Source organism: Strix uralensis, chromosome 3 (assembly GCF_047716275.1).
Source record: "Strix uralensis isolate ZFMK-TIS-50842 chromosome 3, bStrUra1, whole genome shotgun sequence".
NCBI classification, from domain to species: Eukaryota; Metazoa; Chordata; class Aves; order Strigiformes; family Strigidae; genus Strix; species Strix uralensis.
Window position 1 is genome coordinate 127,356,007 of NC_133974.1, and position 27,370 is coordinate 127,383,376.

A 27,370-nucleotide genomic window follows, 5' to 3' on the forward strand; every position below is an offset into this window, starting at 1 on the left:
TCTTGTGTTTAGCATGTCATAAAATGACACAAACTACTTTCGTAAAAGTTGCTGCGCTCTGAACAAAACGCCCTCTTCTTCAGGCACGCTAGATCCAAAGGGAAAGCCTGCATCCCGAAGGAACCGACTCATGGTGTACCAGCAAGTCGTAAGACACGTTGCTCTACTGGAAGCCACAAGACAACAATACCACCTACAATAAAGCTGTGACAAAGGATATCTGTTGCCAGGTCAGAAGCAGCACTCTGCTTCTATATCTCTATAATCTTATCCTTTATACTGTGTACTGTTTTTCCTCGTTTTTTAAAAAAATTTCTAATTATCAAAGTTTTCTTTAGAAGTTACTTACAGCACAGAATTCTTCAAAGGATATTCTTCCATCACCATCCTTATCTGCATTAATTATGGTTTTATCTACAATTTGCTGTAACTGAGTGTCTTTGAGATTGTTCCCAACCATCATCTTCAGCACCTGGAAGAGCTCTCCATTTGAGATATAACCATCTTTGTCCATATCGTAAATGCGAAAAGCAACTGCAGAAGTACAACATATGTAAAACTTTCAGTAACAAATGTGGTCAGAAAGGAGCAATATACATTCATGTGCTTTGCATTAACAAGCGATGACACAATCCTGCATGAACTGCATTTTAAGTGAGATTTCTAACAGCCTTCATGTTTCATTCTGAAAAACATGAAACATCAGAAACAATACAATGAATGGTGCTACTACCAAATTTAAAATCACTTTAGTAATGTCACTGAAATGGAATTGGTTTAGCACCAGCAGTAAAAGAACTCTATAAACACTGAACTGGAAAGTCTTCACCACCACACATAAAGCACCACGGTAGCAGTTCATTCGCAGCACAAAAAAATTACAACCTTCCAGGGAACAGATTAATCAAAATCCCACTTGGTTACTTTGCTGCAAACAATTTGGCATTAAGACTGAATTTACTTTTAAACATTTCAGTCTTAGTTATTGAAACCTACATCCATGACTGAAATTGTCCCCTCCTCACTCCAAAAGCTTGGGTTTTGTTGCAGTCCTGAGATGCAGTTCGCAAACAAGAACTCAGTGCTGTTCTACTGTAGTAGCAAAAACTTTAATATTCTTGTTATGCTCCCATAAAGCAAAGCATATTGCTATGCAGTTTTGTGCACTACATATTCTTAAATGATTTTTTTTTTCAACAGTTAACAACTGAAGACATTCAGAAGGCAACCTCCTCTAGCCTTCCCTGCAGAAAAGAACACTGGCAAATTCTTCACACAAATGACAATGTGTGCAAAAAGCTTACAACCTACCTTCATTATTTCCCGCTTTTTAAATTTTTTAAATTTCAATTTGCTGGTTTCTCAATGTTAGCCAACAAAACTCTGATATCTCTGAGGATCAAGACACTTTTGTTAAGGAAAATCAAAATACTTACACCTCAACTTCTGTTCCTTATCTCCTTTGACACTGAACTGGGAGACTCCTTCTATAAATTCTAAAGAATACAAGAAAAACATTTACAAAAAAGGGTATTTTTTAATAAACCAAGTAAATCAACATTCAGAAATTTTAAAAAATTGTAAAAAGAATCTAAATTACCCTAAAAACTTTAAAATATTGCCTATCTTGTGACACCTAAGTGTCCACATACTTTGATACTTTAATGCTCTTTAGCAGGAAGTACTCCAAATCCAATACTGTTCACACCAGTATTTAAGTAATTTTGTTGCTAGACTTTCACAAGAATTTGATATAAAACCCCATCAAGATCTCTACTAAAGCTACTACAGGGGGGATTCTAATCATACAGCTCCTCTCAAGATTGGTTTCACAATGTAAAGCAAGAATTACATTAAAATTGAAAACTGCTCTAAAACAAATTCCTAAAAATAATATTTTTTTATAAGAAGTAGGGGGAAAAATTTACACTGTTTAACAATGAAGTCATTGTCCCACGAGCAAACTCTTGAGTTGCCAAAGAAACAACCTCCTGGGATGCAATCTGTAACTACACTTTAAAGGTTTTGGGTGGTAAAAATGACAGCAGTGCAAAACCACAAGCTAAACTAGAGTATAGAAAGAATATAGCAATATAGTAATATAGCAGTAGGTTGAAAGTCCTACTACAGTTGCAACCAGTTTTGTGAAATTAAAACAATTCCTATGATTTATCAATAAAGCACTTGACTGATAACATGATTTTTACTTTTTTTTTCCCACCATTGTGCTTCATCTAAAAAAAATGTTTAGATCTTTCAACAAAAGAATGCAAGCTTCCTCACATTAGTAGTTTCCTTTTTCATAGCATTACAGAGTGGTTTGGGTTAGAAGGGACCTTAAAGATCATCTAGTCCAACCCCCCTGCCACAGGCAGGGACACCTTCCACTAGCCCAGGTTGCCCAAAGCCCCGTCCAACCTGGCCTTGAACACTGCCAGGGAGGGGGCAGCCACAGCTTCTCTGGGCAACCTGTGCCAGTGCCTCACCACCCTCATCATTAAAAAAAAGTCTTCCTTATGTCCAACCTCAACCTACCCTCTTTCAGTTTAAAACCTTTCCTTCGAGCTTCCCTCTGAGACAGAAATAAAAAATTTAGATTAATCAAACTTGGCCAGATGACAACAACAGAATTCACTGCCACTTACTGCATCATTTTACTCTACAAAATCGATTTTGACAACTTCCTTTTCCCACCCAAGAGGAACAGCTCCTGGTAATTATATTAATCACAGCTCAATGTCATATACAATATATCATCATCTTTCACCACTCCCTATTTTTCACAAGGGAATATTGGACAGTTACATACAATATTTAGTGCTTTGGAAACCGATACCAATAAAGTCTCAAAAACTCAACATTCCAGTCACGCTGTAGTTCTCCCTACAGAAATGTAAGGGCTTTTGTGAAGGTTACCAGCTTTTGTATGTTAATATTTTATCTAAAATGTCAGCCTGTCAATACAAATGAGATTTAATAACTTGCTCCAATTAAAAAAAACACCTCAGGAAAAACCAATTAACCTTTTCTAGTCATGAGCAGTAAGAAATAATAAGTATTAGCTTGAAAAGAAGTTACAGACATTATCACTTCTAAGGGTCAGAGACTCTTTTAACATAAACGGGTAACGAAGATATTTAACCCGCCATCCCTTTTAATCATGAATATTTAAAATAAGTCTAAAATTTTGGAGGAATGTAATAAATTACAACTTGTTTTTCACTTGAAGTGTCTACCCAAGATCATAAAAAGAATCCTACAAAGGAAGTACCAACAGAAAAATGTGGACTCCTTTCACAATTTCGAAAACTATTTTCAAAATACTCCAAAAGACAGATCTCATAACATTTGGATGAATACAACTTATGCACAGACACACTGCTTACACAATCTACCCCACTTTTTCCAGTCTCTTCAGCCTAAGAGTATATTCCAGATAGCACCACAATTAAGAGTCTGAATGAGTGTACTTCAAGAGATACTTAATGAGTGGTCCTAAATCGTGTGACCTGGAAAGCTATTACTAAACAATCTGCTCTTTTACACATTTCTTTCAGGAGTGCATTGCCCTAAGGTGCCAGAGAAACTAGTTTTACTGGTACTCAGTTTCACTAGGAATTAGAACCTTATTTTGATTACAGAGTTTTCTTCACCCTTCCTTTCTCAGCTGAAGCAAAACTTGAATTCCAAGGCTCCAGGAATTCCAATGAAATGCCACCACCTAACACAGAGCACTGTGTCTTACCTTTGAAGTCCACTTCTCCATTTCCATCTGTGTCAAATATATCTATTACTCGCTGTACTAATGGGTTCTGTTGCAATTCAGGTAAAGACATGAACTCTTCCACGCTCAAAGAACCAGAGTTGTCCAAATCAAGTTTCTTGAATCTCTTTCCTAGTCGTTTTATCTCATCAGCATCAACTGAAAGGAAAAAAAGCCACAACTATTCTTAGACATGCTTCAGTAAACCCTTTGCCAGCTAAACACAACACACGTTTCTTCATTGCTTTCCTTCCAGAATTTCTCCTGCTTTATTACAACTATTAAACCCTCTCATGGAAGATTATAAAGATAGCGTCAAATTCTGAGGACAAGCACAAGCCTTTTCATTTTATTTTAAATAAACCTTACCTTTTTTCCTCCCTGCACCAGCCATAATAGTTAGCCTTGTGACTCACTGAATACCACATGCTGACACAACATTTTTAAGGATTGAGGATGCTTAGCTAGTTCTTAGTCAGACAGCTCTTACAAATACCAGGTATGAAGAAACTAAAGAAGAGACCCGAGTTTTCTTTGAACGAGCTAGTATTACATTTACACAAGACTAACATAAGTCAGAAAGACAATTATATTAGTAAACCTACTAGCAAAACTAGCACTTCTTCAGCACACCAAATGTATGAGATTTCCTGGGATACGTGTCAAGTTAAGCAGGTTAACACAGTCCCACTGTTGACCAGTTATTACTCACCTACTCAAAATATCACCCAGACAGACCCAAAATAATTTTTTTTTTTCCCCTCCATCTCAAACAGGAAATAGAGATACCTGTAGCCATGACCTGTATACATCTACTTTTTTGTCGCAGAAATTAAGAGATTCAGGTTCTGCAGCAGTACCACTTCATCTATCCTCTTCAAATTTAAAGAGAATCTCAATTAAAGCATATACCTCGTACCCTACTTTATACCTCTGACTTTGCCAGGAATAGCCTAAATCTGTGAATCCATAAATACCGCTAAAAAAACTTGTGCTCTGTTACTGCTGAAAAGCTTGAAAAATTATCCCTTTAACAACCTGAAAATTCCCTATCAGCAGCTTGATTTATGAGACCAAAGTAAGGTCACAAATTGCTCACCATGTTTGGGTATGAAGAAGGAACTGAGGTTCTTCAGAAGTCCTAGAAAGGGGCCAGCATACTGCAAACATATCTTATAGAACCTAAGCTTTCAAACTCCCCACACCAGTTTCTTTCCTAACGTGAACAGTCTCCTTAACACTTCTTAGCTCCATCCAGTGCGTTTGCTCCAGTAGTAAAAGAAACTGTTTCTTAACTTCTACAAGGCACATACATACCACCTGATCCACTTTACATCACATTAATACCTTCTTAGGCTTTTAAAAAAGTGCAGCATGAAAACAAACAGTACTTAAGTCTTTCCAATATGTAAGGTCAGCCAACATGTAGAGCTTTATGTTTGGAAACTGTAGGCAATTCAGAGACCTGACCCTCTACCAAGGCAGTAACAAACTTCCACTTAAATTTCTTGATGTCCTTGTCTAAAAACCAGACACAAATCCAGACACACACACACAACTGCAGTATTTCAGAACAAAAGGAAAAGAGCATGCCAGAAGCCCAAGATGATTTTCTGTCAAGACTTACTTCGCCTGAATAGTAAATTCTGACATTCTGCAGTTAGTCTTGGTAACTGCTCGCAACTACGGAGGCAGGGGGCAAAAAAAGGGTCAGTACACCCAGAGAAATCTTCCCTTTGCTGTGCCAGCAAGCAACAGATCTGATTCTGCCTCCAGGGCTATAAAAACAAGGCTAAAAAGCATTTGCAGAAGCTTAGTTTCCTCAGTTTCCAGTATGCAATTTGGCATTTCAATTAATGAGGCTCTCGACTGCGATAAAACTGCATTCATTCTTCCACCAGTTTACACAGAAACCTAGAACGTGACTGAAAGCGTGCCCCTAACAGCACGTCATTGCATCACAGCGTCAAGAGCACGCTACTGTCGGCATAGCTACACAGAAACCCCTCTGGATCACGCAAAAGGAGCCATATCACTGTATGGTAAGCTGTATGTAGAGCATAACTGTGAGACCCAAAGACAACAGTATTAGAAGAGAATGGCAAAGCAGACCTCCACTGGCAATTAGCCCAAATAGCTGCTTATGAGTTCGACCAGCACAAAATGCTTCTCCTCACCAGCACACTGATGGTATTTGTCAACTCTTGTTTCTGTCCGCAGAAACTCCTTGGTTTCCATTTTTCTCAAAATCTTAAAAACTGTAAATGGACTCAGTCAGTCTTTGAAATGGCAGGCACTATCCACCCTCGCTCCCTGCCCTGCCACCCTGAAGTTATTGGACCCACTAAAGTTTAATGCAGAGCCAGCACCTTGGCAAGCTGTTGACATGGGAGCCTCATTTTTACTGCAAACTCTACTCCAGACTTGCAACTCACATAAGAAAGTTAATAACCTAAAAAAAAAATCCTCACAGCACAAGCATTTGAAAAAACACAAAAACGTTAAGTCTGACTTCTCATACTACACATGTAAACAGATTTTCCAATGTAAAACGAATATATAGATAGAAGTAATTTATATTACAATAATGTATATAAGGACCTTTCCAGCCATGGCATCAGTGTCTCTGTACTTTCATTAGTAATGTTTAAAACAATGTCCTGGTCCAACCACAACTCTCCTGCTTCCTTACCTGGATTCAGAAATTGCAACATCTTTCAAGTAACTGGCTATTATTTTAAGACAAATCCCTCAAAAATGATCTATTTTTGAAATCAGAAGTTTGCAATTCCATCTAAAACTCACGCTGGGAAACCCTGAAATAAGTTCTACGAAGGTTACTGTTAGAACTATTTCCTACTGGAAAAAACAAGAAAAATAAAAAAGGTACATATGTTATATATTTCCTTAAAAAAATAACTTCACTTTAAAACAACTAAGCAGCAAAGTGAAAGTATTACCTAGTGTATATAATGCACGTTTCATTCTCTTTCCAGATCAGTGAAATCTCACTTCCAGTATTAATAGGAAGACTATCAGTGACTAAAATCTCAAGATTAAAGTCTCCTAAGCAGCCTGAAATACTTCATAGTTCTGTAACTTCACAAAATCACAATGGAGAAAAAAGTGAAGGAAACATTAACATAGCTGGATCTCTTCTCCCTTGCCGCACTAACTAATGAGTTAATGAACTGCAAGTTTTGAAACATAACTTACACTTAAGAAAACCCTAAGTATCAAAACACAGCTATGACAATTTTACAAATCAGGATGTAAACTGATGCTTGAGCTAAGACTGAAGACCAGCAGTCATTAGATAGCATCATTTTCTCAGAACCCAGAGGCAGCATTAAGCAAAGCCTTATTTCGTGACTCTAGCTCCCAAATCAGGAAATGGACTGAAGTCCATGATATTTTTCCTCACAATAAGCAAAGACTGAAAGTGAAACCTAGAGTTCTGTCAGTGTTCTGCTATGAAGTGGCACTAATTACCACGTATACAAGTCAAACACTGCTACATAGCTTTAAATTATTACAGCTGGCAGAGAAGACAGATCCCTCTGACATCACACTGGTCTGCTCCAGTGGAAATTATCTCTAGCAAGACCTATCAATATGAATTTTAAAAGAACATTTTATTGGGACATTCAGAAACTGATCCCCAGCACAAAATGTTAAGCAGTGATGCTACACCGAAGATGCATGGTCTACCATCACCTGCTGGTCATAAGACCCACTGTTAGTTAACCAGCCTTGCATTTGCAATTAGCCAGATACTTAAACTTACAAACCAGCAGTGCTTAAGAGAAGATAAAGCACAAATTTATTTTTCTTTTAAAGGCTGTAGTCAAGGACGTCAAGATTATGGATGATAAAGATAAGAATCAGATGATGGGAAGAGGAAGATGTTGCAGACGTGTATAAGAATATTTCTCAAGAATGTTTGTGTTTTGCTGAGCTGTAGCAAAGCAACTGCCTAAATTATGAAAATAAAAGTGTCCTCATACTTCTAAAGTGTTCATTACTCTTTCTCCACACATGCACACATCCAACTTCATATCTCATATGGTCAATTCCAGTTCACCTGCAATACAGAGTCCAGGTACAGATGCTGAACAGCAGTTTCTACTAGAAATGGGTATTACAAATTTCTCATTCCTAACCTTGAAACATTCACGCAAAGGGTTTGCCTGCATTGGAGAGCTGAGGTTCTACTCCTGGGGGAAAAAAACAAGTCAAAGAATAGTACTGAAGAAGTTAGTATCTCTGCCAAAAGCTGACCAAATATCAATCTCGTCCAACATTTTGTTTCTGGCTACGGACACACCATGGATGACACTACTTGGAGAAGAACATGATGAAAAATCAAAGTAATTACTGGAATAGGAAAGTTTCCTTTATTAGTTCACAAGCATAAAAGCCTCTGTTTATAGTGCACATATATGGATAAAAAAACATCTGCAGATCAGTGGTTCATAACCGACTGTATGAGAATTTCATATCAGAACAATTTAATTACTTTTTCCCTAAATACATGGCAAGGACCTCACCTACCTTTAAAATCCTTTCCATAAGCTGGAATTTAAGAAGCTTATACACTTTTAAAAAGTCATTTCAGTAACATCTTTGTCTTCATAAAATAGATTTAAAAAATAAAATAATAAGAATATAAAATAAGGGATGAATGCATTACAGTATAATCCTTATTTTAATTTTACATAGTTTTTGTCTGTTCTTTCTTCCTTTAATTCACAGTCATCACTTCTGCTGATTCCCTCTGCCTGGGCTGAACTTACTTAAAAATCATGCAGGTTTTCTGGGTTTGTGTTTTTTTGTTGTTTGGGGTTTTTTTTAATTTGTTTTGAATTTTTAAAGGAAAACAGCACACATTTATTGTAAAACAGCAAATTTCAAAAACATCCTATTTATTTTTTGTTCAGATTTCCTCCACAAATGTGCATATACAACAGTCCTCACCTATGACAGATGTGCCCCTTTTACAAGATCACTTTTTCTTCGGTATTTAGCAGCAGACTGACTTTCTTAGTATTTCACAGAGCTGTCACTGAAGAACAAGGTACTCAATTTATCAGAGCCTGAACAAAATATTTCTTTCCTGCAACTCTGAAGGCTCCGTAATTACAGGCAACCCAGTGCCCACACAAAAAACCCGAAGCTATCCTGGAAATGCAAGGCACAGGATAGGTTCAGATACAGCGAAGGTTTCTGAGCCGGAAGGACTCATGGTGGCAGTAGTAGACAGAATTTTACAAGACTCAAGCTCAGGAGACCAGGATAGAGATGGAAACACTAGGAAATCCAAAGGAGGTCTAAGTCCACAATAGTGTAAACAGGGTGATAACATCACTGAGCAAAACAAGGAGGATCAAGCTTTGTTTACATCATTTGAGGCAGAGTTTGCCTGTGACTCATCACAGTGGACTGAGCTTCCTTGAGCTCTGGCCGTGGTGAGCGTTCCTCTAACCTCAAACTCAAGTTAGCCTTTTTTGTGCTTTGCTCACCAGCTGACACGAGGCTCTACGCATCCGATACTCTTCAGCAGAATCAAAAAGTATCTCATCCGCTTGGCACTGACGCCTGAGCTTACAAACTTACTAACGGGCTAGAAATACTACTTGTTAAATATTTTTCTTTCAAAGGCTTCACTGGTAACCCTGCAGAAACATCAAATTATTCACTGTTTTAAAGCACACAGTTATTTTTATTTCATAATCCATTTTGAATTTCATTCACCTGGCAACTAACGCAAGGTAGGTTTTTATTAAGCAGTTCCAGTATTAAGGATTTTTGGTTAAAGAACTGTCAGTATTTTCAAGATTCCTCTTTCATTCAAGTATTAAAATTCTAGAGCCAACAATACCTGCTTCATATCTTGAATACATCTGCGTGGATCTAAAAATGCGACGAATCAGGTTAAAATGTAAGAACTCCATGCTTCCAAGAAACCACATGCAAATGCTTTGTGTAACTCCTATTTTAGTACAGTAGTTTTATCTTTCAAGCTGAACACTAATATGTTGATATGTATTACTGAATACCCTACTCCTTTCCCCCAAAACAAAGGATGATCCATGATGTTTTAAAACACTTGTTAGTTTCAAGCTGTTACTCACATAACTGATGCTCAGACAGTATTGTAAAAAGCATTCAAGGGGCAATTCAAAAAGCTTAATTAAAAGCAAATATCTGCAGTGCAATATGCTCTATGTTGAGAAATGAAACTTCAGAAAATTTGTTTTAATGATATTTTTTCTAGTCAAAGTAAAGGTGCATGGCTAATAACAGTCAAAAGTAAATAATGCTTTAAAAATACAGATCTCAAATCCACTACACTCAGTGATATTTTAACAGGATAATTGCTTATGTATTCAGAAGCGCTGTACATCCATTGCTGCAAAGTACACAATGCTTACACAGGCATCAGCAAAGTGTACAAACCTTAGAAAAGCTGGACATCTCAGCAACGAGGTGCTGGGCACCTTCTGAAATCTAAGTGTTTACCTAAATATTTAAACCTGTATTTAAACCATTGGCCTTTCAGATACTCTTCAAATACTGGCTCAGAGTTATGACTAACAAAAAACAGACCAGAGGGTGGTCACAAATTGCCTAGTTTCAACATATTTTTCAAATATGAGATCATTATAAAGAAGAATATTGCTAAAGTATTAGAAAAAGATTTTGTAAATAAAACATGTTCTGAAATTTATTTTAAATGTTTCCAGGTTCAAAAAAATTCCCCCCCCAAGAATGGATTGCAGAGATCTCAAAATAAAACAGACCTTCAGCAAAAGTTCTCACCTCTATCTACAGTCTTGTCTGATTCACGAATATAATGTTTCAGAGTGGCAACCAAGACAGCCATTTCAGTCTTGGAGATCAGATTTCAAAAAGATGACGCCCTTGAGAACACATTCAACCGCTTGTCTTGTATATGCTTACACACAGCTGGCCTAATCCTTTTCATGACTTCAGATGTGTCAATTACAATTTCCTAAGTTAGAAAAGAGATACTAGGCTCCTTATCCTAAAAACAAAACATACTATAAAATACTGTTTATACTATCAAATACTATACTATAACCTATTTTCCACTATAAAATACTGTACTATGAAGTATTGCTTACTATACTATAATAGTTTTATTCACAGCTTTTTGCTATGATAAATTTTTCTTATGGATAATTTAACATAGCTTGGCTGACATCAAATTTTCACCATTTAAGACAGCACTAGATTCTCAGTAATTTTTCAGACAACACAGCTGAGAAACAAACCCATACTGTTCTAAAGAATCCAACAGCACTAGCTCACCCACTGAAAAGAAGTAATGTTCTAAAATGAAAGGTAAGGAACATTCTTGACTATTTAATGGTGTGCATGCTCTGCACAGTAACCTGAATTTGCTACCTGTAACTGCAAACTTAAAAACAAAATTATTCTTATAAAACAAGATGCCAAAATAGCAACTGTGGCACCAGCCAAAGGTTATGACCCAATACCATGCAGCAGACAGCAGAAATACATTATTGCTAGCTGACAGTCTCCCAGAAGCCTAAACATTCAAAATCCTTATCAAATGACCTTCAAAAACGTTTTCTAGAATTGCTGTGAAAAACTTTTGTCCTGTCACTGACAACTACTTGGAAGCAGCATGGACATTTAACATTTGAAGAACAAGGTGAATACCTACTTAGTGAACCTCTTCAGACATGCTACTGTACACATCTGTTCCCCAAAAAAACCCTGCTCTTTGAAGATATTCAGGCATGCAGAATCTTTAAGCACAGGCAGTGATAAGGCACAGTCAAGCAAAGGGAGATCTGTGGTAACTGCATCTTCCCCAGTGTATGCAGTTATGTTGCCCAGAGAAGCAGTTCACTGACTCTGTGAGAAGGGCCAAAGTAGAAAAAGCTTTAATAATGCAAAACTTCAGATTTACACAACAATATCCTCAACGTACAGTTTAACCACAGAACTTAATGTGGTAATCTTATCTCTCTCTGCAATAAAAAGGGGCAAACGAGCTCAGTAATAAACTTTTAGGTTGGCAGTTGCTACCACTGAATACAGCTTGTCTAGAATCAAAAGTTAAGGATGGCAACACGCTGCTTACAACTCTGGCAAACACCTATCTAGTTTAAATTAAAAAAAAAAAATCTTCAGAAGCCACTTTGTCCCCAGGGAAAAACTGACCAATGGAGTAGTAACCTAAGATTGATATACATGATTCAGGAAAAGACTACTGAAGTCACCAAATATGAAACTTCCACCCACATACCCATATTTAACAAAATATACACTGAGAGCATAACACAGCAAAGCAGTGCTGCACGTAAGATTCTCAAGTGTTTACACACTGATGACTCAAAACTGTAATTCATGTGGACATGTACATTAGGCATAGAGGACTTGCAAATTACTGGCTAAAGCCTCATTTCTCTGAAAAACATTTAGAAAAAAGATTCCTCCATGATTATTTGTATTACTGTTTTGACTTTGAGAGCTGGAGTTCAGTTATGACTAGCATTGTGAAAGCAACCTAGAAGACAGTCTCTATCTTGAAGAATTTATTTTCCTGTTTAAAAACAAGATCTGATTCAGATGAGGAATTTTATCAAGCAGTCCATACATACATACCCAGGTCTACACATGATTTAGTGCTGAAGAAAAATGTTCCAGGAGAAAAGCAGTTAAAAATAAGTACATGTAGCATAACACCCCAGAGATACTTCACAAGACAACCCTTTCTCTGGTCGACTTTAGGCAAGAAGTACTTTATTTTTACAGGGTAGACTAACCTCATGAGACGGAGCAATGAAATTCATGCTCACGTGGCCAAAAGCGAACACCACCAAGTGGCTTCTCACCTAAATGTCTGGCTGCAAGCATACACAGGAAAAAAATGCTCTTTTAGCCTCAACCTCCCTTTCCTCTAAGGGTGCAAAGACAGCTTAAGCAATATACTTCCCTCCTAACACAGCACACACTGCACCACGAGCTGTTCCACATCTCTGAGGAGCTGGCACTGTGACTGAAAAAACCCCACCAGTTGAACTACCAGTTATAATGCTTCACTGTACAGACATCAAATCTATCATCTTTGTTTCGTATTCCAATAGAAAAATAAAAAACACACTTAAAGATTTTTTTCAAAAGATGGACTGATTTTTGATTTTACAATCTAACAGCAAAAGCTACATTTTTTCCAAAGGCAATCTTTCACCTTGTAATTTTACTCTTTTGGTTAGTATATAAACTGCCTAATTTTTCAAGCGGTAAATTCAGTAAATTCATACATGAAAGTTGTACATATTGATCTCCAAGTACAATCAACCTCTCTAACAATATAATGTAGCAATTAAAAAACTTACAGTGTGAGCACATTTCCAAAGGGTAGCTTGCCTCATTTCCCTGAAACACAAAAAAAGGACAAAGTTGTAATTATTCCCGATTTAGTTTAGAGGAACTATTAAGTTTCAGTACTGTAAAAATCTCAGGCAATACAAGTTACATGGTTATTTAAAAATATATATATTTTATATATATAAAACCCAACAACCATGGAGAGTGTTTTATTTGGATAGGTCTATGTTGCCAAAACATACAAAGAGATATAAAACCACTGAGTGGTCTCTGATGAGAATTCCCATGAAAATATCAGCAGTCCATACAACAATAAGAACTTCAATCCCATATTCTAAACTCCAGAAATCAAACTCACTACTTGAAAAGTAGCATTTGCACAATATTTAAGTTAAAATAATTTCAAGGCTTCCCAGAATCTACTTTACCATTTTATACGCAGAAACAGACACATCCTTATGAATTACCATGACAAACCTTAATCAATTAAGCATACTTTCTCCACAAAGCCACCTGCCCACTCCCCCCAAAAGGATTCACATAGGAAGAACGATGCCAAGAAGTGGGTTACATGACCACACGTTCAGACGTTACAGCTTTACATTTAAATGTTTTTGTAATGTACTATGTCAATATGTTCCTGTTTTGTAGCTGAATGGAAAGTTAAACTAAGATTTTAAATCCTTGCTGCACTACAACACAGTCATAGCAAGAAAAATTAAAGCCTTGAGGGTACAGTCACTTTGAACTTGCACGTACTGAAATCTGTAACTACTGCAACATGAACGCCAAAAGACACTAAAATTAAAAGTTGTTATTTTTCCCCCCCAAATGCCTCACTCAGAGCCAGAGAAGATCACAATACAACACATGCTTAATATTTTTTTGGAATCAGTCAAAGGAGTGACCAGATAACTGAAGAGATCCATAACCAAACATTTTCAAAAAATTATGTTTTAAGGGAATGTTTTATACAAGAAAACAAAACATTTAAGGTTAGTCTAAGACACATTCTATTCAGCAGTGTTTCTCTTATGGTGTGTAGTGTAAGGGATTCCATAGCTGAGCACTTGCACAGAAAGACTCCTCAAAATCATACAAAATTGAACAGGAATACAGATATTATTTGACAGAAGGGAAAAAAAAAAAGGAAGAACTACATTTAGCCTGGAAGCATGCCACTGCATTTCCTAATAAGGACAGAAAGGGGCAGAACAAACATTTCATAAATCTAAACATGTCTGAAGAAGAGATGTGTTGCTGGGGGGGTTGTTTGCTTTTTTTTTTACCTCCAGAACACATTGAGTTTGCTTAAGCCCCACAACCCACACGCTCTCTTGCTTCTTTAAAAAAGTTAATACATTTACTTTGTAAGTAGAGCAGCAAAAGATATAGCCTGAACTTCTTCCCCAATGTCTACTTTTAGCAAGACAAAGTAGCAGAACAGAAATGTGGACAAGGACCATCAGGTCCCTAAAACCTCAAAAGCATGACTGAGATGTTCTACAAGAGAAACATTCCACTGTGGCAGGGAATCCAGGAGAACACTGCCACATGGGAAATCTTGGACGGAACCCAAAGTCTTAGAAACATCATGAAGACCAAAACAGGTAGTAAAAGCCTAGTGTATGTATATGAATATAAAAGGGTGGGGGATTTAAAATGGAGGAAAGCAGAATTTTGAAACAAGAAGAAACAGGAACCAGGGGATCCAGCTAGGCTGCTCAAGACACGAGGTCATGAAGAGGCAAGAAAAACACCAGACTGGAAGGCTGCAAATTAAAGGAGAAAGTTGAATTAAAACCAGTGCACTTATGCACATGCACACACAAATATACAATCATAACTACATTAGAAGACTGTTCTGGGCACTTACATCCTTGTTCAGGTGTTGGGAGAAAGTTAATTCTACTATAGGCTACTTAAATCAATCTGCCTAAAAAAAGCACAAAATGCTTCTGAAAATTGAGCAGGAAAAATTAAATAACGGGAATAACTTTCTTCATTTCATGAACTGAGTGTAATGTTTATAAGGAGTCTTACTATGCATCTAGATCCATATACTAAGCCATAATCAAGTTATCTAAATGAAGTAGCCTAAAAAAAAAATGTATTTGGAGAGTAGAGGAAAAAAGTGAATAAACTTCAGCTTAGTTTCTGTGAAACAGTAACTGCTAAAAAGAAGTGTTAAGAATACTTACCTATCCAGGACTGGAACTTGGATATCTACAAAAAATTAGAAAAATCCAGTAAGTGACAAAGTAAAAGTTACATGATTACTCAAATTTTTGCTACACAGTATTTAAATAAGGTATTTTAAAAAGTAGTTACCTGCTATTGATGTGCTGAGTGTTCATCTTCACAGGAGAATCCAAAAGTCTACCAAGTTTTAAAAACATTTTAATCCTTTTTTTTGGTACAAATAAATGTTCAAGCTACTCATGCCAAGATTCCTGTTTGCACAGCTGTGACCTGGACAAACACAAAGGTGTTCCTCTATACCAAAGACTTGATTCTCACAGATGAAGATTAATGATTTGGTCTTGGCGGCAGGCATTCTTCATTATATTCTGAACAGCAATACAAAAAGGTCACTTATTTTTGCCCATATACAATCAGCATGCGTACATGCTCTATGAGATGCAAGTCCTGAAACTCAAGTGCTAAATAGGTTGAGTATTTTCTTGCTGTTTAAGAATAGGTAGGTAGTAAGATGGAAGGTCTAGAGCTATATCCACATTAATGTGTTATGAAAAAAAGCACAGCTATGAGACTTCATAAAGTATCAAATGAGCCCTTTAAGGGAAAAAAAATCAGGTACACATTTTCATCTGTACAGTTTTAATGCAAAGAATTACCAAAGTTTAACACCAGGACTAGGTAGCATTCTAAAGAATACTGGAAATACTACTTAGTGATTGGATGCACTAACAGAAAATTTGACAGTTACTGCAAGAAATCATTGTAATTATAAACCTTATTCAGCAAAATAACACTGCACTGAGATACATTTATTTTGTAGTTTTAAGATGATGCTCATTTATAAAGACAAAAGTAACTGTAAAATCTCTAAACAGCATGTCATTTCATCTCTGATGCAGAAAAGTTGATTTATACAAATAAATGTATAGAGTAACAAGGTTAATATTGCCAACCTAAAAAACTCATTATAACATTAGTATTTCCTACCAGCTATATATTTAGCATACCTCACATGAAGTGAGAGTATTCTCTCATATACACCACATTGGCACATTTAGAAACGAGTGACACATGGTTTGTTGAAGAAACACAGCTTGTACAGCATCAACACTCCACAAGAAGTTTACTTGGCACCTATGCCTAGTAAAAAACATGCTTTGCTCAGCTGCGTCTGGGCATTACTACCCTACTGCTGGAGTTCAACTCTTTTCTCTCAAGTTACATGATTAGAACAAGTGGCTGGAATACGATGGATATTTTGAATAGCCTTATCCTTTTAGAATAATCTTGACATTTTCTTGAATGCTTGTTAGATCCCTACAAATTGCTGGTTAAACAGCAGCAAAATCATGAGTTACAGACAAAAATAATTACATGATCAAGGAACAGACCAGAGTCTACTAACAGAAGGCTGACCAAATTTTGAATTCTGCAGAGGTATCAGTTTACTAGAGAGAAGTCAAAACATGTCACTACAGTATTTCAGTTCATATGACATGTGATTTGTTCCTTTAAGAAATGTTCATTGCAACTTATTTTTCTCCTTTCAGCAGCTGTGCCTTTTTACTGATTAAGGAAAACCTTTTGATTGACTTCAGTCTTTAATATCTGCTGTGGACTGTCCACAAAAATGTGTTTCTTGATTTCTTTTTCTGTGGCAGTTACTTCAACTACTAATCACTCTCTCTTCTTAAGATCAGTTTTGTACATGCTCCTTCAAGGTAGGATAGTTAAGGGCAATTATCTTGACAAGTTTCCTCTTAGCAAAGGACATGAAGAGCTGTGGATAGAAAATAAAAAAGGAAGTTTGCCATTAGCAAAATTAGCAAGAGAATCTAAATTCTTAGCTGAAGTTGTTTACACAAAACAGCTTGTACACAGTAAGACATCAGACTGCAAAACAGTTCTTCAGCACACATTAGTAGAATACACTTTCTAGATCTGTTTGATTGTATGTTACTTTCCTGCATGATTTTCTAAGTATTTCAGACACTTAAATTACAGTGTCAGTCTTTAATTAGTTTTCTGCTTTTATAAAAGCAGAAAATGTGTTTAAATGCCAGCAAGACACAATGTCAGCTTAGGATTCATCTCAAATTTAGTCCTCAAAAGGTGGTGCGTGAGGGACTACAAATAAAAATGAACTCCTGCAATGGTTTACGTGAGATTGTTTCAAATCTTTTGACTTTTTTCCATAGCCAGACAACGAATTAATTCAATAAGTGGCAAAAGATGCCTCCTAAGATCTCTTTAGTACATGCACAGTAGTTGTCAGATTTACAACGATTTCTGCAGGAACATAAAGTGGTGTAATAAACTCATCCTTGTTGTAAATGGCCTCAAACGTGCAAACTGCCTTGACACTGCAGTTGACTGTCACACCTGTGCACCAAAGCTTCCCACAGAAACAGAACACTACCGATGTTTCTGCATTGGCGTTTTTGATGTGTGGGCACCTCACTGGGTGCTGGCAACACGCTATATGCTGTGCTTCCTGCATTTGCTCCTGCACCTTCTACATTACTAATTATCTTCGTTATTAAAAGAAAGAAACTACAGTATGCAAGTGAAACAGTTAACCAAGCCATGTCAGCTGGGGGTCAGAACTAGGGATTATCAAGATAATCAACTTCAATTCTCAAGTTACACAAAAAGATGACTTTCCATCATCCACTACAACTAGGAGTGCTAAGAAGAAAGATGGCAGAAGCTGACAGTCAGCATTTTAAAAGAGCCTACTCAAAAGACCCTTTTTCCACAAACACACAAAATGCTTCTTTCTCATTCTTCTCCATACCACCAAAATTAATGATTAATGAAAATTACCTGTTGCAGAGAATTCTTCCTCCATGTCCTCCTTCGAGCTCATTTTCCATGTATTGCCATTTTCACAAGGCTTTAACAATGAAGAACTGCCAGCTTGGTGAAAAGAAGTTTGGGGTGGTTGGGATTTTTTTTGTAAATGACCATTGTTTAACAAGTTACAAGAGCTTTGGCTGTCATGGGTTGGCACTGTATTCTTCACCAACAAACACCAGGCAAGTTGGCAAACTAAGAAGGATGGTATTTGTTATCAAGGCCCTAATTTTTGCATGAACAGAACATACCACACAGACACATCCACAGTGGTTTAATTATTTGTTAAAATGAATTTCACACCAAGTCCAGGAGGCTTTAAGCCACTTTAATATTAGAATTTCTGAATTATATGTTGGTCACAAAATATGAAAGATCTCACCTACTATAATTTGTACATTTCATATGTGACATACCAGAGCAATTAAAGCCTAAAAGGAGTTTACCAAAGCACAGATCAAAGACATGCCCAAAGTTTCTGTAGACACCACAACACAAAACAAACAGGAATAAGGTTTGAGTGGAAAAAAGCAGCAAGAAAAACACCTTCATCTACCCCATTCAAAAACTGTGAATATACTTTGCCTTTTTTGCTTAAATCTGATTAGAAACAAAAAAACCTAAACACCCTTAAACTACTCAATAAAGAAGAGTTGTGTCTTATCCTGAGAGAAGCCCAAGAATCAAGAAAATGATCTTCCAGTATATTTAACAGGAATATCTAATTTGTACACTACAAAAGGGAACTTGTGAAGATGTCTTAGATAAGATCGCTAGGGAATTTGGCATTTGTGTTTGTCACAAAAGTCTAAAAGTCACCTTTGAGACTTTTCCTTGCAGCCACTAAAAGAAATCTACTTAAAATTGGGATATCACAACAAGGCAGTTACCCAAAACCAAGACTGGACTTAATTTAAGAGCTGATAATAGTGAAGACTAACTGCCAAGATTTAGAAATTAACATTTAAAACAACTTGGTGACTTTTACACTGTTTTATGCAAAGCAACTACTAAGTACTTGCTTTGCATGAAAGTATCGCAGGCACAGAGAGTGCAACTCCACCAAATCCTAGCTCCTCAGAATTAGCAGCTCTCTACAAGACTTCTACTCAAATATTAAGAGAATAAATCTACCTCTGAGGTTCTTATGATCATATTAATGTTGAGTCAGATATTGTGATGCAAAAGAATTAAGTGAAGCCAAGCAATTAGAAAGCATGTAGAAGCTTGAGCAATTTAAGAGCAGTGACAGTTTCACTGTTGACTCCAAATTCTCAGCCTAGTTTCTAAAACCATGACCCACAGAAGGAATTAAAGAAATACATAAAAATGCCTGACACCAGCCTCTCACATTCAGTAGGTTCCAAAATTAAATATATTCTAGCAGTATCCTGTACTACACTTCTCAATCTTACATCATTTTACCACGTCATCAACAAATCCATTCACTCTTCTGAGGGACAGCCTAATTCCTTGCCCCTCTAATCCCAAAGCTAAAATAGCATGACAGCAATTTAAGATTCAAGACTTCCAAGCTGAATCCAACTATGACGACAATTTATTGAACGTTCACAATTACACAATTTTCACAACTTCAGCTCTGCTTATGCATTTTTGTAGTCAAAGCTGTGGAAGAGTCCCACCACATATTTCATAGCCATCATCTTGTCTGTCCAAAAGTCCAGTATAGTACCTGAAAGCTGGAAACCATTTCATTTCTGGCATCTGGGCACCTTGTGTGTGAACATTCAGTCGTCCACATGTGCAACAGAAGGAATTAAATAGGTTACAAATGAGAAAGTAATTCTTACAGGTTATCCAGAAAAGCAAGGGATGACAGAAAAAAATAAGGAAAGAAAAGACAAAGAAGAACATAGAAGCAGCAGTAATGGTACCAGCTAAGTGGCACAGACCACAGGTGTAACAGTAAAGGACTCAGGCATTCAGTTGGAATTTCAGTTGTGCTATCCTGCTCTTTCTAGTAAAATTTCTTATTAAAATGGGTAATTTCTAATTATTAAAACTCCAGCAGCTAGAACTGCCATCATATATTGAATTCACAGAATGGCATGGGTCATGAAAGTAACACAGAACATGGTCTTTACCAAATAAATTTTGCAATGATATGTTAGCAAAGAACGAGCAGTATTTTTATGGGAGAGTATCCACCATTGGTTTCTTTAATTCTTTAGTCAGCCAGAAACCAGGCACATATTACAGCAATGGCTTATAGTTATTTTCTCCTGAACCTCTGAACACAAGATATATCTACAGAAGCAAACTATGAAATTTATGTATTGACCTTAAATCTTGGTATTTAGTTAGCATTTCCTAAGAGCTGTTGCACCTTAATGCAAAAATGTACACATTTTTCAACTCTAAATTTGCCAAGGGATTGCTAACATGTTCTCCTCTACTTTTTATTCACATACACAAATATTATCCAAATGTAAATTCTACAAGAGTTGAAAAAAACTGAGAAGCATGTTTTTAATGGCCCAGATAATGTAATATCTGAAGTGGCAAATGCTTTAGAAGGTGTACTAATCTTTTCTCTTTTAAAAAATAATCTTTAAGAGCTAGAGAAAATGGACCAGTTTCATTTGGGGTTAAAAATATATTTTACAGCTGTATTTAGTTAACACTTAGTTGTCCAATCAATTTATGGTTTCGTTTTGAGGAGGCAGAGGCATTTTCCACTTTCTGGTAGCCCCAGTTTTCAAGAGGACACAACTATCCAGCATGATACATCCACAACTCCTCAGCATCCCTGTTACAATTCCACCTAGCTGCTTAAGACCAACAAGATAAGTCTGCCAACATACTCTTCCATTCCACCTTCATCTTTGGTTACAGTCTCCATTCTGGGACTACAGCATAAACCATGCTCTCTACTATACCTGTTGCCGAGTGTAATCATCATCCCTTGAAGCTTTGGTAAATTTTGCCCCCAATACTTTGTTACACTTCTTGGAAGGTTTACTAGAATTCTGATAAACCACTGAACTTGACTCAGTGCTCAGTTTTTATGTATGATCTTAACTGAAAGGCAAAACTAGAAAGGTACAAGGGACAGGTCTTATGGCTGTTAATATTCTAACTCAATATCTCACCTGCATGCTAACCAACAGCAAACATCAAGAAAAGCTACAAACATTTTGTAGTCAAAAAGGGCACTGCTGGGGAAAAAAAAAAGCTTGTTTTAACTTACCTTTGTAAGGAGAAGATTGGAAGTTTTAAATGTGCTACCCCCAAAGTAGCCTAAATTTGTTAATCCTGACTAAAGAAAACACTGTGACCTTCAGAACTGAAGGAACTCAAAAAAAGATTAATACCTAATTCTTCAATGTGGCATTTAAATTGCACGCATCAGAGATAATGAACCAAGGCAAAGGGGATTGCAGGATTTGGGATTACAGCAGAGATCAAGTCAGGTTAAAGCTGTTGCAGCATTGTGGCACTGTTGTTCTTTGCAGAGTTTATGCAGAGTTAAGTGTTACACTTCCCTTTGTCACACTTAAATAAAAAGCCTTATTACAAATACCTTATTTTGGATACATTTATTCAATTTGTTCATAACAAAAGTAGTGATGATCCTTTAAAAGATTCTTCCCTCTCAGATGTACATCAGGTTCTACCACATCCCCCTTCAGGATGCAGGAGGCAAAAAAGACTATATACAAGTCTTAGGAAAAGCCTGCAGTTTACTCCTTAGTCACCACCTAATCCAGTCATGGCTCTGCTCAAGCTCTGTCAGTCATTTTAAGGGAAGCCACTTGTCCTCTGGCTGGCAGTTGGCCAGTCACTTCTGCTATGCTTTATTTAAATCCTCCACTGTCCACGGGTCTCCTCCAAAATGAGATATTAATGGCTTAAGGCCATCACAGTCAAGTAGCTATTCTAGGATATCACAGGGAAGCCCTAAACCAACGAAGCAAGAAGCAAACCTGAAATTAGAGATAGCTACTGTTGCCAAAGCCTCTACCAGACAGGAAAACTGAAGGAATAAAGAGCGTAATTGTAAGAGGATTCAGCCTTTAGCTTTAATAGGCCTTTGGCTTTATTAGTATTAAAGGAAATGGAAATAAAAAGTGCGTCTAGTCAAATAGATTAAAAACATTCATTTTAAATTTTAATGTTTTGAATTTGAAGTGCTCAGGATGGAAAAATCAATCCTTGAAGTCTGTCCAGTTATAGCAGGGATTATATTATTTATATTGATATATATAAATGCCATAGCTTTTCCTATTTGAACTCAGTTACAATTGCAGAGCTTTCAGAAAAAAATCTCAACTCACATGATCCTGAAGGTATGATAGAAGTACTTGGTTTAATCACACATCTATACATACACACACACTATTTACTCATCTGCAGATAAACTAAAGGGTCTCCAAGAAAAAAAGTTGTCACCTAAATCAGAATGACACATAAGGACCCAGCAGAAACACCAAAAAAACAGTTTGTAAAACTGCTTAAGAACACATGATCAAAGATGGAAAACAGTTTTACTGCAAAGCCTTCTTCCTGAATTTGGAAGAGAAAGGAGCCATCAAGTCAGAGCACACTGATAATACCATTCCCTAGGTATATGTCTATCCCCACAAATCATCTTACACAAGTTTCATGTAGACATACTAAAAACCTAAAGGATAACTGGATTGCTTTAAACAACATAACTCAATTGTTACATTTGTAATGTGTGAATATTAAAGTCTATGACCTCCCTGACAGAGTTTGCAACGTCAGGTAGGAAGATAATTAACAGTGCTGGATACAAGCATAGTGAAGTTTTTAAAACAAGGTGAGACAGAGAAAAAGACTGTACCACATTTAGAAAATTTACTATCTTGTTATCTGAAGGAGAAAAACAAAACCTCATATGTACAAGAAACCTAAGTTCTCATACAAAAAAGAGCTCTCACTAAAAAAACTTGCATAAGCAATCTGTAAATAAAACTTGAGAGAAAAACAGTCACAGGAACAAAAGTATTAACTTTATGAGCTAAGGTACAATTCCCTGTGTGGTATTAGACAATTTCACTTTTGGCAGCTCACAGCTACTAATCTTTAGAGGCAACAACCCAGCCTACTTATGCAATCACTACAGAGTTGGCATTTCTAAAGCTTGCATCACTCTTAAAAATTCTCAGAACCCTGTAATTTTAAGTGCATAAATGAATAATGAACTCTCCAAAAGCCAAGGAGAGGAGTTTCCCAGAAAGATTCTGAAGCAACTCAACCATTAGTAGGGGAACAATAAAGTTCTGCCACTGCTAAATCAAAGTAAATTCTGATGCAATTAAGAGTTCACATTCGAAAGTCTTTGGGGTAAGACAGGTTGGTCCTCCATTCCTTCTAGAGGAGTCACAAAAAAATTTTCAAGACACTAATTTATTTGTTCCACTTAGGTTAACATATTGGTTTCACCTACAAAACCTCTTACCAGGTTTACTACATAAGCCTCTTCACTGAAGTTTATCCAGTTCCCTTAGCTAAAGAAGAGGCCACAGCAGCCTTCCTTCTCAACTTTAAAGCTAATTGCAATAAAGTTTCCCATCAGTCCACGCCAGGACTGTGCCATTACACTGACAAAATTTCACACTAGTGAAAATGAAAAGACCATGCTGTCCAACCAGAAAATTTGTAATCAAAGCGCAGAACAAGGTAGAAGATACAGAGAAGACTGCAACAGATTAAATGACAAATTTAAAAAAAAAAAACAACACTAAAAAAACAAAACTAAATCTTTGCACATAACAAAAGTGGAGTTGAAGAGTTTTAGAGAACATTTCAAAGAATGCAGTTTTGTTTGTAAGTATATACTGCAAAAGTTTATAATAACCGGTATGGAAGAAAGCATAAAACATGACTGAGGATTATAACAAGTGACTAAGGTGTCAGGGGATTATCAAGAGTTAAGGGTCAACATCTTAATAACAAAGAAATGACATCAACTTACACTTAATAGGATACTAAAGGGAAACAAAAAGTCTATTACATTACTGATGGATATAAATTGGGTATCAGCTACTTATGATCTTCTCTGATTTAATCACTTCATTCATAAACAGGAATTGTTTCCCTTCACTGGTGAATATGAACAGAGAAGATCCAAGCAACTGCAAACTGTAAATTGTGTCATGCTTGTATGAAAGAACAACAACTTCAGATCTGGAAAAGTAGAGTAACATACAGAACAAAGGAAACAAAACTTCATTCAAAACATTAAGCCAAAGTATGCAAGCATCACTGAGAACCTGGAGGGACTATGAACGTAGTCACACAGTTTTCACCAGTAATTAAAACAGATTATACTATTATTCAGCGTCTGTCAAATGAAGAAAGACAAAACTACCCAAGAGTCAAACCACACATTTTACAGGTAAAATATTTAGTAGGCAATTAAAGCTCTTTCAGCTTCTCCTTTTCTCTGCAATGATTTTGAGATAAAACAGTTTTTGTCCCAAGTACCTTCCCAGAAAACAATGTTCAAAACTTCCACTCCAACACAAAGCAATAAAACAGTGGTCCAGCAGAACTGAGAATTAATCACTGGCTGACCTACATAGAAATAGGAACAGAACAGTTACTTTACAAGAAGATACTAACTTGACCTCAAGCCATATTGAAATGTAATTTGGTATATATAGGTATACTCTCATGAGGCTGCTTTCAATTACACCAATTTAATTCTCAGCACTTCCAGGTACTATAAAACCAAAAAGAACCAGGGAGCTTCAGCAAACAGCTCTCTGGAACAATCCCAGTAAAAACTCTGCCAAGTCAGTCAGCAGTTCAATACCTCCCTGCAAAATTAACAGTCAAAAAAATTAATGATATTCTCTGCAATACTTCAGTCAAGCATTCTTGCCACTAGATTGATAAGGGGTGTCAAAGGTAGGCTTTCTTTTCTCTGTATTGTTTTTTAAACATGCTTTAGTATGTTGTGGAAATTACTGTCACTTAAAGGTATAGTACTTGTATTGTGCTTCAAAATTAAACTTACTTTTGAAATAATTTTCAAAAAGGTAAAGGCAAGTGTTATCAACATCTATAGAATCAAAAACTCTACCTCTTAAAAATATGATTTGTGACACTCCAAATACAAAAAAGTGAGTGAAACTAAGGGTGGCCCAGTCTTCTGAAATTTCTGAACTTCCTGATTTTGCTTGTACCCAGATCAGATATAATACTGGAAGCCGTAACTCTACAGGCAAGAAGAAAAACGATAATCATTAGATCAGCTTCACACTACTACTCTTCAGCAACACTCTGAGCATTAGAAAGGAGTAATAATACTTCTCTTTGCAAAGGTTTTCCAAAAGCAGAAAAGGAGCTGTAGTAGTCACAGAACCCTCAGCAGAGAAAACAAACCTCCCCCCTAACTTCTGCAAGAAATGGCCACAGGCCTGCTTGTGACTGATCAGATATATCTCACATACGTATCAGGCTGAGGCAAATATGAAAGATGAGAACCTAGCTACAAATGAAATGGAGCACGTTATCCTCTGACAGCAACCGACAAACATACAAATTAATGTATTTGTTCCAACATATCTGGTAAAGGTCCCTCACCACAAACTGTTCACAGACTTGTGCAAGCGAATAGGAGATCAGTATCAGTTAGAAATTATGTTTAGAAGGCTTCATTTTTTCAGGGGGTTTAGACATAGCAGATTCACTGTACTGCTGCAAGTGGTGTTTGTAGAGGGGAAAGAAAATAGCAAAGATATAGTCTAGAAATGAAGAAATGAAGGTAACAGATTATACTGCATCATGTAACAGTATTATACTACTTAGTGTAAAAGACTATACTACAGTTGAGTATAATTCCCTATTCACAGAAGTAGGTTGGAAATACTCAAGAACAATGTGACCAGCTCATCTTTCTCTACTAACTGATTATACTAAGTTTTTAGATTTTAATAGCATATTTCAGTGATGGGTTAACCACAATGCCTAAGGCTTTGGGAACAGTTGCACAGATATTTTTAAATAGATATGAGAAGGCCTGGAGGAAAAAGAAAGCTGATGCAGCTCTACTGCATACAACAGTCTACTACTAACAGAGTTAAAAGACTCAAACAGGGAAGTTTAAGTACCAATGCAGGGTATTTGAGTAGGCAAGTTTAAGTACCAATTCAGAGAATATCACCAATTCACATAGGCTATACCACAAGGACTTAAAAGACTCAGGAAAGTCACACAGGCCAGTGTCCAGTACTTGATCAAATGATCTAACAGTACAGAAACAGGTTGCAGAAATAGATGCTGTCACCAGCCTTTCTTCCCATTTAAGAAACTTATAAACAGTTTAATACCACTTAGTGCTAAAAAGGGAAATCTGAGTTTGAAAGAAGGGAGATAAGCATCTTACAGCTGCCCAACAAGAGAGAAAATGGAAGCAATACAGTAAAAAAAATTTGAAAGTAAAAGTAGACAATTACTAAAACGTCACTCAGGATCTATCTCAAAAGAGGCTGAAGAACATTGCAAAGAATTGTGTAAAGGACATGTATCTGATAACAGAAAAGACAGTTCAAAAAATGGGATTTAATTTCACAAACTGACAAGAACAGAAAATAATGAAGGAGGCAAAGATGCAGAACTGGGCAACAGGCAAATCAAAGGAATAAGCAGACCATGATGAAGGGGAATTGCTGCATAGATACAGAATCTGAAAAATAGAGATTGCATTCCAGTATTTTTAACCATCTCTAATAGTTAATGCTAATCTTCATACTTAGTTCTGGTTTGGTTTTTTTTTCAAAAGGAAAATAATTTCATCAGAACTTACACCTGTCAGCTATTAAACTGAGACATTTTAACAAGCTCTGGTTTAGTTTATACCACTCAAGGACTCATCAAGAATTCAGTAACGAATAAAAATGAGTCATACGGTTTGAAAACAGACCCTACCATCACTGTGATCCAATACAGGGGGATCAAAACCACTGTAATTAAGATATCAAGAATTTTACAAAACATTAAACAGGTCTTCTGGGCATTACCAGCTTCCATTCTAAGTGAATACCTAGAATTTCCAGCAAATTTGGAATTTATTCGCTGAAAAAGATGCCCTACAAATTTCTAGTCTTCCAATTATCATTATCATAGACTTCCCGATCAAAGGAAAGCAAAATGAAACAGTAAAACACA

The 27,370-nt window shown here is 36.5% G+C and overlaps 1 protein-coding gene across 2 annotated transcripts in view; it reads right to left on the bottom strand.

Moving 5' to 3' along the window:
- Positions 1 to 27,370, bottom strand: part of PPP3R1 (protein phosphatase 3 regulatory subunit B, alpha) — a 40,634-nt gene that overhangs the window by 4,057 nt on the left and 9,207 nt on the right. Inside the window, exons 1-5 of one of the 2 annotated variants that reach the window (XM_074864350.1) lie at positions 15,352 to 15,373; positions 13,159 to 13,198; positions 3,746 to 3,922; positions 1,437 to 1,496; positions 350 to 534 (exon numbers count right to left, since the gene is read on the bottom strand). In XM_074864350.1, coding sequence (XP_074720451.1) covers positions 350 to 534; positions 1,437 to 1,496; positions 3,746 to 3,922; positions 13,159 to 13,171 — 435 coding nt within the window. In that variant the 5' untranslated portion in view covers positions 13,172 to 13,198; positions 15,352 to 15,373. Of the gene's footprint in view, positions 1 to 349; positions 535 to 1,436; positions 1,497 to 3,745; positions 3,923 to 13,158; positions 13,199 to 15,351; positions 15,374 to 27,370 lie in introns of those variants that run through there. The other variant, XM_074864349.1, reaches the window with a different exon arrangement.